The 14,633-nt window shown below is 35.2% G+C and overlaps 2 protein-coding genes across 3 annotated transcripts; one reads left to right on the top strand and one right to left on the bottom strand.

Annotated features, from left to right (window-relative positions):
• The first annotated feature begins 6,749 nt into the window (after positions 1 to 6,749).
• il17a/f1 (interleukin 17a/f1) lies at positions 6,750 to 8,131 on the top strand. Its single transcript, XM_051134244.1, has 3 exons — positions 6,750 to 7,029; positions 7,150 to 7,355; positions 7,654 to 8,131. Exons 1-3 carry the CDS (start codon positions 6,985 to 6,987, stop codon positions 7,883 to 7,885), a joined length of 483 nt encoding a protein of 160 aa, XP_050990201.1. The 5' UTR covers positions 6,750 to 6,984; the 3' UTR covers positions 7,886 to 8,131.
• A 201-nt stretch (positions 8,132 to 8,332) lies between these two features.
• stmn4l (stathmin-like 4, like) lies at positions 8,333 to 13,528 on the bottom strand. 2 transcript variants are annotated; one of them, XM_051134243.1, is made up of 7 exons: positions 13,438 to 13,528; positions 11,867 to 11,925; positions 11,642 to 11,737; positions 10,922 to 11,127; positions 9,773 to 9,964; positions 9,496 to 9,513; positions 8,333 to 8,836 (listed from the first exon to the last, which is right to left on the bottom strand). In XM_051134243.1, exons 2-7 carry the CDS (start codon positions 11,877 to 11,879, stop codon positions 8,828 to 8,830), a joined length of 534 nt encoding a protein of 177 aa, XP_050990200.1. In that variant the 5' UTR covers positions 11,880 to 11,925; positions 13,438 to 13,528; the 3' UTR covers positions 8,333 to 8,827. The 2 variants fall into 2 exon arrangements, with proteins under 2 accessions (XP_050990200.1, XP_050990199.1); XM_051134242.1 differs by lacking the exon at positions 8,333 to 8,836 and having other exon boundaries at positions 8,904 to 9,513.
• Between the last annotated feature and the right edge of the window lie 1,105 nt (positions 13,529 to 14,633).

The following is a 14,633-nucleotide window of genomic DNA, read 5'->3' as shown; positions in this document are numbered from 1 at the left end:
AAAAAAAAAATCAATTATACATCATTTATGGAATGTTTTTCTGAAACATTTAAAGGCTGGAATACACTAAAATACATTCAATGGGCATCAAACATTTACCGACTTAGTAAAACGTGACAGAGGAAAGCTGGCCATTATCATACACTAAACAACAGATTGATGCAGAAATGTGTGCCTTGTTGCTAGGAGATGCGTGACAATTGAAAACAATATGTGTTCTAAAATTGGCTAAAAATATCGAACATGTTTATTATAAAATGGATAGTTCCGGACCTTGATTCTGATTGGTTGAGCCACATTCGAGGCTGTTGTAAATTACTCTATAAACATACACCTTTGTTTACTTTTGTGTGTTGCTTCGCAACCACTTTGTTGCAACCACAACTGTTTCTGAGGAACTACATTGTTTGGTGGAAGAATACTGTTTTTATTTATATCATTTACACTTATGTGCCTATCAACGCCCCTTAGGGGCTAGTCACACAGAACACGTTTTTCCATTCCAATGCACTACTTTTCCATTGTTTTAACACACGCTTGACAGACGTGCATGTCCGTTACACTCACGTCTTGCATCTTTTGCAGCGCCTCTCACATGACCGTAGCTTTTTTAAGACGACGTGTCAAGTTAAAAGAATTTCAACTTTTACACGCAGCGCCGCTCATCAATTTCAGTTCCAAAGCAGTGGACCAATCAGAAGAACTCGGAGGCGGGGCAAGTGTTGCGAGCTTCTGTTTACAGTAGCAAGTAGCAATAAACTGTTTTATTTGACAGCAATGTGGCGGAGGAGGCGCTCATAGTGGCTGGATAATTCAGGATATCCTGAATTATATAACCTTTCTTCAAGCGATTATCACTATTTGTTCCTTATAAAAATATCCCAGAAATATCTCTGTCACTGAACATTGTCATTATTGCATCACGTCACAAAAGCGCATTTCAAGACCCTTGCGTTCTACGTTGCGCTTTTTTTTTAAAGGGGTCATCGGATGCCCATTTTCCACAAGTCAATATGATTCTTTAGGGTCTTAATGAAAATCTATAATATACTTTAGTTAAAAATTCTCAATGGTTGTGTAAAACAACACCCTTCTTACATTGCTAAAATCAGCTCTGCAAAAATCATCTCATTCTGGTTGATGCTGTTTTAAATGCAAATGAGCTCTGCTCACCCCGCCCCTCTCTTCTCTCTGTGGAGTGACAAGCCTGTTTACGTTTAGCCGCTAAACTTGCTAACTAGCACATTATTAGGAAAGGCGATCACAAAGACTCATAAAAAAACCCTTATACTCACTTCTGCTGTAAGTGAAGCTGGATCATGAATGATTTGGGCGAACATAGACAGATATATGTAGATCGGGAGGCGCATTACCTTCACAAACAAATATAATCTATTGCATCTTCAGCGGCACAAAGATGCGTTCTGTATGAATGGCCCCTTAGCTGTTAAAAATTCACTGTAAACCACGGCTTCTTGGGGCTTATTGCTTTAATGTACTCTGACTGGATGGAATCAAGAGTCTGAAGCTAAAAAATTGGAACCTGTGACAATTATACACTATGCGATTTTCTAAGAATCAGCAGACTGGCTCTGAGTTTTGGCAAGTAGCATCAACTTCTCCAGACTGTAAATCAGCAGAAAATCTGAGCAAAAATCACCGGAAATGATAAGACCAAACACAAATGTTGGTAAGACTCTTGCCCTGGAAATCCTGGTTCAGTTTGGCCAACCACAAGCACCTTTTGTTCCTGAGTTTTTGCACTCTTCTCCTTGATTTGTTATAACTTTTGGTAGTCTGTAGTACTCCGAATGTTTTTTTCTGGTCTGACCCATTAGTACAGCCCAAAACATGACAATAACTGACAATTTTCAGCAGCAATATTTAGCAAAATTTGCAAGTTTTGTTCAATTCAGTGGCATTGTTTACGCTCAGTGCCATCAATATGGCCGACTGATGATGCGCTGTGAAAACACTCTATTGCATTATAGTCAGTTCACATGCACATTATTAAAAATGAAACACAATTGAAACTTTTATTCTGGAAAAGAACAATGTAATTGTATAAAGCTGTAAACTGAATGCTACATCATTGTAAAACATTACTTTCACTTAGTTTAATTCAGAACAGTACTGAACAAAAACTATGCCAAAACTATGCATGAATGAATACGCCAGGATATCAACAAATATTTGACTGAATGAACAAGCAAATCCAACGTAAAAAAACGAAACGATGCACTCTTAATCCAGTACGCGCCAAATATCAATAACGAAAGTTGATAATCTAAAGTGATCAACTATCATTAAGCTATTTACCATCTTAAGAGTCTTTCGGGAAATTCCGTCACGTGGAAAGCGTCGATGCAAAATGTAAAATTATGCTTATTCTTATATAGACGCTGTGGTATGTAGATATACAGGAGCTTATCCCAGCATCAAAGTGAGAAGTGCTCTTGATAGATTGTTTTCACTGATACAGTGTCTCTATGTGGTGAGATCCACAGCATCTGAGCGCTACAATGCAATCCGGCCTATTTTCACCACCCACATAACCGTTTACATTTGGTTGCAAAGACAGCTCCTTTTTCGGTCAGCACTCTGAATTTGGTTTATTTGTTCTTTTTCTCTTCATTATCTATAATTGTATCATATAATGTAAGTTTATTTGAAAAAGCATGTCTTAAACTACATTTTTAGAAAATAGAACAAGAAGGAAATGCTTCATTTTGGAATAATTAAACAGCCATACAAAAATGATGAAACCACATTTTGCGAATTTGAATATTAATCATTGTGTGACGTCCATTAATGGACAGTTTTATCATGGGTGCCCTGTGGCTTAACCCAGAGTTATGTCACCATTATATCTTTCTTTCATGTGGCGGCTACCAATGCGGGAATCCTCTATGTGTAGGTTTTTTTTTGACATGCTTTCAAACTGACTGATGACGAACCATTTACACAGCCAGCGGAAGCTACTCAGCAAATCAGCGACCTCATTTTACATCTTGCTTTTGAAGAAAGCATAGCAAAGATCTTTTGTGATACATCAGACAGCCCTATATTGTGTAATTTCACCACAATAACTTTTTTTTTTTTTTTTAATTTTTGGATTTCACTTACTGAGTGGCCAAAAGAGAATCATTAGCATGATGAAGTACGAGTATTACTAATTGCATGACAAAAAAACCTTAGAGCTGCTTATGCATTTTAGTTAGACTTCATCACTGTCTAATTCAAAGAAATATGAAATTTTAAGTTTCTCCCAAGTTTGTGATTAATCAGTCGGAAATGTGAAATGAAATATCCATGATAATTAATAATATGCTGCTTTTGTAGCTCTTGTAAAATTATTCATAATATGAACGCTAACATAATATGCCTTTAGTAGTAAAAATCCAGAGTAGGATGTGGAAATAATATCACAAGATATAAAACACTGTAAATGACGTAACTAATATGTGGAAATTTAGGTTATTGATTTCATATACTCCAGATTTGTGGTTTTATGTGGGTCACTACAAAAGCCCCTGTTCCTGGATGTTAAGTAACTGAAATCCTTTTCATGAGAAACAAAGTAAGAGATCTAAGATTCCTGGACCTTTTGAAACTCCCAAGAAGTAGGTCAGAGACCTGAGTCACATTTCCAACGGCTTTTAGGTGGCCTTCATGGTTAATTGGCCTAAAATGATAAATCATAGTATTTTTTTAAAGGCATATTTAATCCAAAAATGAACATTGTGTCATGTCATTTAAAACCCGTATGGCTTTTTTTTTTAAATACTATGAATTTCAGTTGAGACCAATATTGTTTTGACTCCAGCGTTCTTCAAAATATGTTCTTCCGTGTTCCACAGATGAAATAAAGTCATACTGTTTTGAAACAACATGACTGAATTTTCATTTTTGGGTCCGCTGTCTCTTTAAATCAGAAAACAAACCATATACTGTATAAACTACAAACAATATTCATTATCAAGCTTGTTTTAGGGGGATTACTTTTATTGTATTACTGTCATTTGCATGTGTATTGCCCTCAATTCTGAGTCATGAAAATGCGGCACGGTCTTTTGCCCACAATCCTTCAAAATTTCAGAGTAGGGGAGGATAAGACCGCAATTGCTCTGCAACTGACGCAGTCGTAAACCCAGCACCGGTGGGAAAGTGTGCATCGGTAAGATGCCTGCAATTACAGACACTGGGGCGGAAATCTCCATGTCGATATGACTTTTTGCAAACTGTCAATCGAGGTTGCTGGCATTAACAGCAGTTAATGTGGGAGCTGACGTATAGTGGACAGAATCATACAAAGCAAGAATTTATTTCATCATACTAATATATTCCTTCTGATCTGAGTGTTTATGAGACGGCTGTCAATGAAAGTAGGTTATGTTGGTATGTAATGGTTGCTATGCCAAAGTGCAATAAACACAATGTATACGGAAGTCTTCGGAAGCACTAAATGAATTTCTTTGCATTAAATACAAAATATTAAGCCAAATGGCATTCATGTAAAAAAAAATTACAAATAAAAAATTGTAAACATTTTTAAACAAAATATTTTACAAAAATAAAAAATATAATATAAATCCACAGTTAAAAATGTAAAAAAATGTACAGTATTTGGACTGTAAATAGTTAGGGAGACCTGTCCATACATCCACATTGATTAAATTTAGTAGCAAAATGGCTCAGAAAGGTACGAAAGGCCATTTTACCCATGGGATAAGAAAATAAATAAAAATAAAATAAAATAAAGTAAAATAAAAGGTCCATTTGACCTTTTGTTTCACAACACAGTCTTTCTTCTTGCATTTGTCTGAACTGTGAGATACAAAGTTAAAACTTTGAGATATCAGCTTAAAAAGGTGAGAAAAAAGGGAGATAAAATTGTGCAAAAAAAAGATCAAAAACATCAGAATTGTGCGTTGTAAACTCAGAAATCTGTGAAAAGAGTCAAAATTGAAAATCAGAATTCTAAGTTTATATCTGTCAATTCTGAGTTTATATCTCACAGTTTTAAGCTTTTATCTCACAATTTTGCAATTCTGACTTTTTAAAATCAGAATTCTGAGTTTATATCTAACAGTTCTGTTTACATTTCTTAATACTGTAATTCTGACTTTCTTTTAATCAGAATTCTGAGTTTATGTGTTACAAATCTGCAATTCTGACTTGTTAAAATCAGAATTCAGAGTATATATCTCACAATTCTGTTTATATCTCTTAATACTGCAATTCTGACTTTTTTAAAATCAGAATTCTGAGTTTATATGTTACAAATCTGCAATTCTGACTTTTTAAATCATAATTCTGAGTTTATATCTTACAATTTGAAGTTTATATTTTACATTTCTTACTTTGTTATCAAAATTCTGAGTTTATGTCTCAATTCTGCAATTCTGACATTTTAAAATCAGAATTCTAAGTTTATATCTGTCAATTCTGAGTTTATATATCACAGTTTTAAGCTTATATGTATAGTTTTAAGCTTATATTCTGACTTTTTTATGAGAATTCTGAGTTTATGTCTCATAATTGTATTTATATCTCATAATACTGCAATTTTGACTTTTTAAATCATTATTCTGAGTTTACATCTCACAATTCTGTTTATATCTTGTAATTCTGCAATAGAATAGAAGATAAAAATGTGCAAAAAAAAAAGAAAATAAAAAAATTATCAAAAAAAAGAGAATTGTGCATTGTAAACTCAGAAATCTGTGAAAAGAGTCAAAATTGTGAGACGTAAACTCAAATTTTCAAGAAAAAAGTCAGAATTCTGAGTTTATATCTCACAGTTTTAAGCTTTTAAGCAATTCTGCAATTCTGACCTTTTTTTAATCAGAATTCTGAGTTGATATTTCACAAATCTGCAATTCTGACATTTTAAAATCAGAATTATGTTTATATCTGTCAATTCTGAGTTTGTATCTCATAGTTTTAAGCTTTTATCTTGCAATTTTGCAATTCTGACTTTTTTAAAATCAGAATTCTGAGTTTATATCTCACAATTCTGAATTTACATCTAATAATTCTGCAATAGAATAGAAGATAAAATTGTGCAAAAAAAAAAGAAAAGAAAAAATATCAAAAAAGTCAGAATTGTGCGTTGAAGAGTCAAAATTGTGAGATATAAACTTAAATTTGCAAGAAAAAGGTCATAATTTGAGTTTATATCTCACAATTCTGTTTATATCTCATAATACTGCAATTCTGACTTTTTAAATCACAATTCTGAGTTTATATCTTGTAATTCTGCAATTCTGACTTGTTTTTATCATAATTTTGAGTTTATATCTCACAATTCTGCTTATATCTCATAATTCTGCAGTACTGACTTTTTAAATCATAATTCTGAGTTTATATCTTACAATTCTAAGTTTATATCTCGTAATTCTGGAATTCTGACTTTTTAAATCAGAATTCTGAGCTTATATATTACAGTTCTGCCCTTTTTTTTCTCAGAAATGCAGATATAAAATCTGAATTGTGGGACAAAAAGTAGCAATTATTATTAATTAAAGTATTATTACTATAATTAATATTTATAATCAATATAATCCCATGGTGGAAACAAGCTTTTATAGTGACATACTTCTGATAAAATCTCAGTAATCATTTATTTGCATATTAATATCTTACACAATTAAAGTAAATATTGTGTAATTTTGGATAAAGAAATGTGAAGTCTTTGAGTGCTTCATGTTGCTTAAATGCATTATTTAAAACACATTCGTCAGCCACATATTGCCTAAAGGAAAAAGCATTTGATTGTAGTGAGTACACTCAAGTGATTTTTGCTGACACATTGAATATGACAACATAAAATACCATCAAAGGGGAGAATTCATCACAGGAAGTGCTCCTACACCACCGCGAATGCACGAACAGGCCTCTCTATATAAACAGCACTTACCACTGCAAATGTAGAACAGCAAGACTTTAGACAGAAGACATCAGAAAAAAAAAACAGGTCAAATGAATGCAACTATGTCATCAGCGCTAAACATCCAGTTCCTCATGGTGAGTACCGCAAGAAATGTTCGAAGACGGCCTGCTAACTATCTCCTATAAGGATTTTTGTTGCTCAAGTCGCGATACTACTGTGCTTGAGACTGAAATGACAGTATCTGTGTTTCGCAGGTGGCTTGTATGATGGGGCTCGTTTTAATTTCATTCGGAGCTGAGGGGGCTCCGTCAAAACATCCTCAGAAGAAAGGAAACCACAGGTCATCAGAAGAATCGGAGCCATCATCGTCATACCGCTTGATCTTGGATTCCGAGTTCAAATCCTCAGCCAACCCAATCCGTCCGATAAACAACGACTCAATCTCTCCATGGACCTACACGTAAGAGCTTATAGATGCTTAAAAATAAAGATTCTAAAGATTCCATGAAGAACCTTTCCATTGCACAAAGTTCTTTATAGTAGAAAATGGTTCAAATGTTCTTCACACTAAGAAAAATGGTTCTTTAAGAACTGTTCACAATTTTTTTAATGGCATCTCCCTTTTGAAAAGTGTTATGACGATGCACCGTCATTTCTGTATCACGTTCACATAATGCTTCTTTGTTGCTTTTATAATTAGAATGTGACTGTTGCAACACGTGAATCTAAAACTTTACATGTTTCATTTTGTTTCATAGGTATGTGGATGATGAGAGCCTGTTCCCTTCTAGCATCGCCGTAGCCAAGTGTTCGCTGACTGGATGTTTGATAGATGGCGAGGACCAGGACTACCAGTCCACACCAATTTACACCCAAATCATGGTTTTGAGGAAGATAAAAGGAGAAAAGCACAGCTATTCCTTGAAACTTGAGTACAAAACCATCGCAGTAGGATGCACCTGCGTTCGTCCATACGTACAACAAATTTAAAATGAGGGAGCTGATGGAGTTTACAATAACGTAGATGATCATTAGTGTTACAGTATTACAAATCCTTATGACTTTATAATTTATTTATGGTATCATGTTCAAAATGTAGGCTATTTATTTATTTAAGGTTGGTTTTTTTCATCATCATACCAGCTGATATTTGGATAATGAGTTTTACTCTTCATCTAATAATCTAATTTATTAATGTCATTATACATGTGCTTTCAAAGGTTATTTATTGTCATTGGATTTTTAAAAAAATTCTGATATTTTGCATGAAATATTTATTTATTGATCCAAATGTGTAATTTAAAAGTTATGACTGATGCAATAAATAAGAAAAAAAAAATACCAATGTTGTTTTGATGGTCTTTTTTGGAAAAGAAAAACTCGAAATTCATAAAGAGAAAGTCACAAGGGCAAAACTATACCAGCAGTCCTTTAATTCCCTCTGCCTCTAAAATATATCACAATTTCTGTACAGAATTATATAGCCAAATCAGACACCAGCTGATCATGAGGCAAGTGAACATATGTACAGCGGCAAAAGCTTGAGCAGTTTACCAAAAATAGAGCCTTAAAGACAGGACAGAGGACAAACCGACTGCATCCACATGGGCAAAGTACATGAAACCGTCCAAACACACAAAGTCTCATTCACTCGTTTTTGGCACTATTGGCATACAAGCTCACCGCAGAGACAAACACACACATCTCTGCGTTTTCTCAGATTAAGGTAGTAAAGATTCCGTCACGATCTTTGCTGGCCGGCCAGTTCCGTTCATCTGACAACATGGCCGTCGTACCTTACAATGATATAGCGATATCATAATCTGGTTTCAGAGTCATAATCTCTTATGATCCAAGCTAATAAGCTCAGCGTGATAGTCAGTCCTTTGGTGAATGGTCTCCCATATGATCAGCGTGTGTTGTGAGAAGACCTCAAGGCACCTGGAACATAAAGTTCAGAGATACAGCAATTAATAACAGCGCAAAAACCACACGGTCACACACCAAATGGCTTTTCACAAGCTTTATCAAGTGTATCACGGCATGCAAGCATTAAAACGGTGATTTCGGACACATTTAATACACTATTTGTTGGCGCTAACAAATACTCTACTACGAGAAACCAACACTAGGACATAAATACAAAGCCAAACTACAGTACTAAGTACACATCACCTCTTGAATGCACAAACAATATTACAAACAACTAATTCACAGAGGTACAACACAAATACACATCTTGTCGTTCGTTATCTTTATCCCATCAATACATGCAAAGCTATTATATACTAAAGACTAAAGAGATCATAACACAGTTTGGCGGCAAACAAATCAAACGACTTTTTCGCATTTTCTAATTGATTCCCAACGATACACAGTGCTTTGCATGGCAGCAGACATACGAATGCTGTTTCTTTAGCTGCAAATATCGTATGACAGGCCTTCGAATCATTGCCAATTCCATAAAACAGCCTTTCTTAGCATGACTAGGACCTGCTAGGCCTTATTTAGTTTTTTCTTGAAATTCTGGACAAGAAACGCTCTTGATTCATGTTATTCTACTGCCAGTCCAGTTCCATCTGTTCCTTGTTTTTCCTCACCTCCTCAGCATGCTTGTCCTGCAAAAACACAAGACAAAAGAAGAACTATTAAATAACAGATCAATCTCTAAGTGTCTAAGCTTTGAAAAGATCTACCTAGTGGTACCAAGTGGAATTGCAAACCTAACATTCTCACTTCAAACTCGATTGAGCATTTTATTACTATATTGGGTTGCTCAAACAGATTGCAGTTCCACTTTGTCCCATTAGTGGTGCATAAATATCACACTGAAACTTTAAAAATGGCTATGGGTTAGAATGCCGAGATGCACCGTACCTTCTCCTGAAGACGTTCCAGCATGGCAGCGATGTGGGCCTCCCGGTTCTCTTTGTTAATCTCCATTCTTTGCTCCAGCTTTTCTTTGGCCATCTTGATGAAGTTGTTGTGTTCCTCTATGGCTTTTTGGGCCACCTCTCGTTCATGTTCTCTCTTCTCAGCCAAGTGCTTCAGAAGTTCAGCTTCCTGACACTGTGGAGATAATACATAAGATTCTATGTAACTCGATATGAAACTCATATAAAAGCATATCAAGTGTTGTTATTATTAAATAAAACTAAAACTGTTAAAAAATCATTTTCTGTATTTAAAATAAAACTATAAATATTAGGCGAAATATCTAAATGAAAATGATAAAAGCTGGCTTGGCAACAAACTAAAGTAAAAAAGTTTAAGTACTAAAATTATTGAAAATGACAAAAATAAATTAAAGCTATATAGACATAATAAAAAGCTAATGCAAAATAGATAAAAGACTATAAGAAATAAGACTATAACAGTATATAAATAATACTAAAATAACACTGAGCCAATCCAGCTTTTAAAAATCTATCTGAAGTTGTCTTGCATCTATTTGAGATCAGTTTGATGTATATATAACAAGGCAAACTATATGTGAATTATATGTGACCCTGGACCACAAAACTAGTCATAATGTCATTTTTTAAAATTCAGACTCAAAAGTTTTCTATTGATGTGTGGTTTGTTAGGATGTGACAATATTTGGCCAAAAAAAGTTAAATTTGAAAATCTGGAATCTGAGGGTGCAAAAAAATCTAAATGTTGAGAAAAACCTTTAAAGTTGTCCAAATTAAGTTCTTAGCAATGCATATTATTAATCAAAAATTTGATATTTGATTTTGATATTTGAATTTAGTTTTGATAGCAGAAAATTTACAAAATATGGAAGATGATCTTTACTTAATATCCTAATGATTTTTGGCATAAAAGAAAAATCGATAATTTTCACCCATACAATGTATTTTTGGCTATTGCTACAAATATACCCGTGCTACTTATGACTGATTTTGTGGTCAAGTGTCACATATATGCAAGTGAAAGTGATAATAATCAGACATGTCTAATTATTGACGTCAATGAATTATTCATACTGAGAATATCCTCCACACAAACCATCACTGTTCTCACCTTTCTTCTCTCTTCAGCTGCATCCAGTTTCTTCTGGATCTCTTCCAGTGATGGGTCTCTGCGAGGTGGAAAGGTGGGATGAAATTCCCTCTGACCGTCAAAAGATGGAGGTCTGAGGATGACCTCGAAGGCCTGGCCCGATGACCGCTTGTTTAGCTCGATCACCTCCATGTCTTTAATAATGCCCAGGTTGAGGTCCACAACATCTAAAAGATCAGAAGATCAACAATGACTGATTTGATTGATATTTATTCATGCTTACTATTAAAACTACTTGATTGATTGAGAACAGACACAGCAAAAAACAGTTATAAGGATCCATTTTTTTTAAATTGAGATTCATAATCATTTGAGAGCCTGAATAAATAAGCTTTTAGTTGATGTATGGTTTGTTATGATATGACAATATTTGGCCGAGATACAACTATTTGAAAATCTGAAATCTGAGGGTGCAAAAAAATCTAAATGTTGAGAAAATCGCTTTTAAAGTTGTCCAAATTAAGTTTTTAGCAATGCATATTGCTAATCAAAAATTAAGTTTTATAATTTTGACCCATACAATGTATTGTTGGCTATTGCTACAAATATACCCATGCTATTTATGACTGGTTTTGTGGTCCAGGGTCACAAATACAGTATGTTCCATTTACTGTAGGCTCACTTGAATATGTAAAAACAGGGACATCTATCTGAAACTATGCAAGAAGGCCTTTAAGGTACCTTGTGTTTTCTTGGTGGGCTTTTCCCGAGGCTCTGGTAGGATGCAGGAGCAGAAGAAAGACACTAGAGGGAGCTCCTTCATCTTCTCTCTGTATGCTGCAAGAGAGAGACAGAGTTATTTTGAGATAACATCATCACCAATGCCATGTGCTCACACATCATTCCTTCAGCTCCATTAAACACCCTCAAGTTCACATACGAACAAGCAGGTGGATGTACACGTACCTGCAAGAGTCATCTTTCCTTCTTCTGAGTCCTCTGAGGCGTTTCAAACTCAGCTGATCCTACAGGAGAGAGAAACGATGATGTAATCAGAAACCACAGTCAATCGATTGCTCTGGATGTCTTTGTCCTTACATAAAGGTCTCACAAGGTTTAGCATTACAAGCAAATGCAGATTAAGAATAATGAGCACAAATCAAACCTTTATACTGTAAAAAAGTCATTTTTATTATTAAACTTATATTACTGAAAAAACAAGTGGCAACATTCTATTAGATTTTTTTAAATTATTTCAAATTTAAATTATATTTAAATTTATTTTATTTATAAAAAGACAAAAAAGCCTAAAAAAATATTTTCAGTGTAAAAAATCACACAGTTACATGTAAGTGCATAATAGTATGCATGCTATATAAAAATCAAATCAAAGCCACAAAACAAAGCAAGGAACAAATAAATTCAACGGTAATATACTTAATGCCAGTCGTTCGCAAAAGAGAGCTTGAATGAATATGATTTGTTCAGGGTTTATGATCGTCTGTCAGCCTACGCTTGTTTTCTATCAGTCTCTCCGGTTCATCCTGCCTCTGCCCTTGCTGTGCCCCCTCATTTCCCACGCTCACGATCACTGCACCCGCTAACACTTGAAACTTTCTGACATTTTCAATGCATATATAACATTTAAAAACTTTTAAGAGTCAATTCATAGCATGTAGGGAAAATATGTTTATTCTGTAGGTCATTAAATGACAATGTGCATCACGTTCCCTGTCACACTGCATGCACACAAAGCAAAAAATCCTTTTGTTTTATTGATGCCAGCAACACAGCTGATATAATAAATAATACATGCTTTGCAACACAACCCAACAGCACTGTGTCTACCTTAAACAAATAATTTCACATGCATTTGTTTGCAGATCACAAAGCAAGTCGTTTTCTCAACCTCCCACTGCTTTCTGATCGGAATAAACGCTTGCTGCTTTGAAAGCAGAGGAAGTGCCGCTCTTGTAAGGGGCCGTGGCCTTTTGCACACCAACATACTGTATAATCTCACCTCTCAGTACCACCCACAGTGCAGACTAGCACGATCACTGCAGGACCTCTGCGATCACTGTGTATTCAAATACACACTTGTCCTACATCCCCTTTTTAAATTTAGAAATGCACTTTTGTTCCACATAGCTATGTTTCACCTTATGCACTTTGCACTATGCAATGCACATCTTTTCTTTAGAGTACCATGATTTCAAGCACAATATCATGTGACCACTTAATTCTGCTGTGGTATTAATCCTCCAAAATCATGCTTATATATGCATTTATGCACATATATAAGTCTAATAACACTGGATGCATGCTTACATCTTGCAAGCATGCAAATCTGCAATACTACAATCTAAGCAATGTCAAACTACATTTCTGCGCTATTAAAAGCACAACAAATTTGGATTTAATAGAACTTGCTGTAGCGAAATAAAACTTTAGTCCAACAGATCGCCAGTCTCCTTTTGTCCTGCAAAAAGAATACATTCAAATTTCAGGTTATGACATACAATTTCACCTTAACTTACCGACAGTGTGCTGTGGTCTTCTGTCAGAGTCTTTTCCTCGTGTTCAGTCTGACAGTCTGCTGCTGTTTGGATGCTCAACCTGGCAGCATCAGCACCACCTCTGCTAGATAAAGCATGACATCACCTTCCAGCGCTGTGATTGGTCGAGAGGGATGCAGGCTCCTGATGGGCTGAAATGGCTGGGAGTGCAGATAGGGGGTGGTTAACTCTTTGTTGAAAGCTGGTTATGATTTCAGAATAGGAAAGGGCATAGATTCTGCAGCTTTATGCAGAAGAAACACTATTTCATAATGTTTTTAAAAAAATATGGTTAAAAAATGTTGAGTAGCTAATTGAAAATATTAAGTAATGTTAGAAGTATTGTTTTATATTTTATTGAAACCAGGCTATTGGAGCTATCAGTAATAGCGCAGAGATTATTATACTTGCCTTCCACATTTCTAAGGAAAATAAATGCTTGGAACTCATACGTGTTCCTTTTTTAGTTCATTTCAGTTTAGAATTTAATTACGTGCAGCATCGTGTGCTAATCCAGTTCTCTCTGGTTTTGGGAGCCTGTTTGAAATGTCATATCTAAAAACGGAGGAGGACAGGGATTTGTGTGTCATCTTCTCACTCACTCATGGCTGGAGTCTTGATGACTATGACACAGTAACCTTGCCAACATGCTCGTCTGGATACGGGCAGACCGGGCCTGTTTGAACAGTCTGTCAATGGCCCATCTGTTGCTCTGGTCCTGTGCCAAATCACTTACAGGAGTTTTAACAATTTCAAAGACAGCTTGTAGAACATTGCGTTCCTTTTATGTAGAAAAACCTGATTTTGCAAGCAAAATTGTATTTAATATATGCATGTTACATCTCTTCTTTCAGGAATTAATGGTTTCTAGATGGATTTACTTACATTTTAGTATGAAATGGGATTTGTAAAAGGCTTCATTCACACTGTTAGTGTTTGGGTTTCATATGATAGAGCCAGTCTGTATGAACGTGCAACGTGCAAAACTGCAACGTCTTATATATCACATTTGACAACACAAAAGTTCAGGCTGAGGCGCAACTTTATGCGTCAAATCCTAGCTAAGCGAACAGACCACACAACTGACGGTAGCAGCTCCGGTTGAGGATGGTGACTGGATCTAAATCTTCAGCGGACACAGCTCATATGTGTGCATCCGTAAGTTACTGACACCATAA

The sequence above is a fragment of the Labeo rohita genome, chromosome 17 (assembly GCF_022985175.1).
Source record: "Labeo rohita strain BAU-BD-2019 chromosome 17, IGBB_LRoh.1.0, whole genome shotgun sequence".
Lineage (NCBI taxonomy): Eukaryota > Metazoa > Chordata > Actinopteri > Cypriniformes > Cyprinidae > Labeo > Labeo rohita.
This window is presented reverse-complemented; position numbering and strand designations above follow the sequence as displayed.

Coding starts and splice junctions, on each gene's coding strand:
- il17a/f1 (XM_051134244.1), top strand. CDS start 6,985: ATGAATGCAACTATGTCATCAGCGCTAAACATCCAGTTCCTCATG. Junction 7,030..7,149: donor TAAACATCCAGTTCCTCATG/GTGAGTACCGCA, acceptor TGTGTTTCGCAG/GTGGCTTGTATGATGGGGCT. Junction 7,356..7,653: donor ATCTCTCCATGGACCTACAC/GTAAGAGCTTAT, acceptor TTTGTTTCATAG/GTATGTGGATGATGAGAGCC.
- stmn4l (XM_051134242.1), bottom strand. Junction 11,128..11,641: donor GCCCACCAAGAAAACACAAG/GTACCTTAAAGG, acceptor CTGATCTTTTAG/ATGTTGTGGACCTCAACCTG. Junction 9,965..10,921: donor CAGCTGAAGAGAGAAGAAAG/GTGAGAACAGTG, acceptor TTATCTCCACAG/TGTCAGGAAGCTGAACTTCT.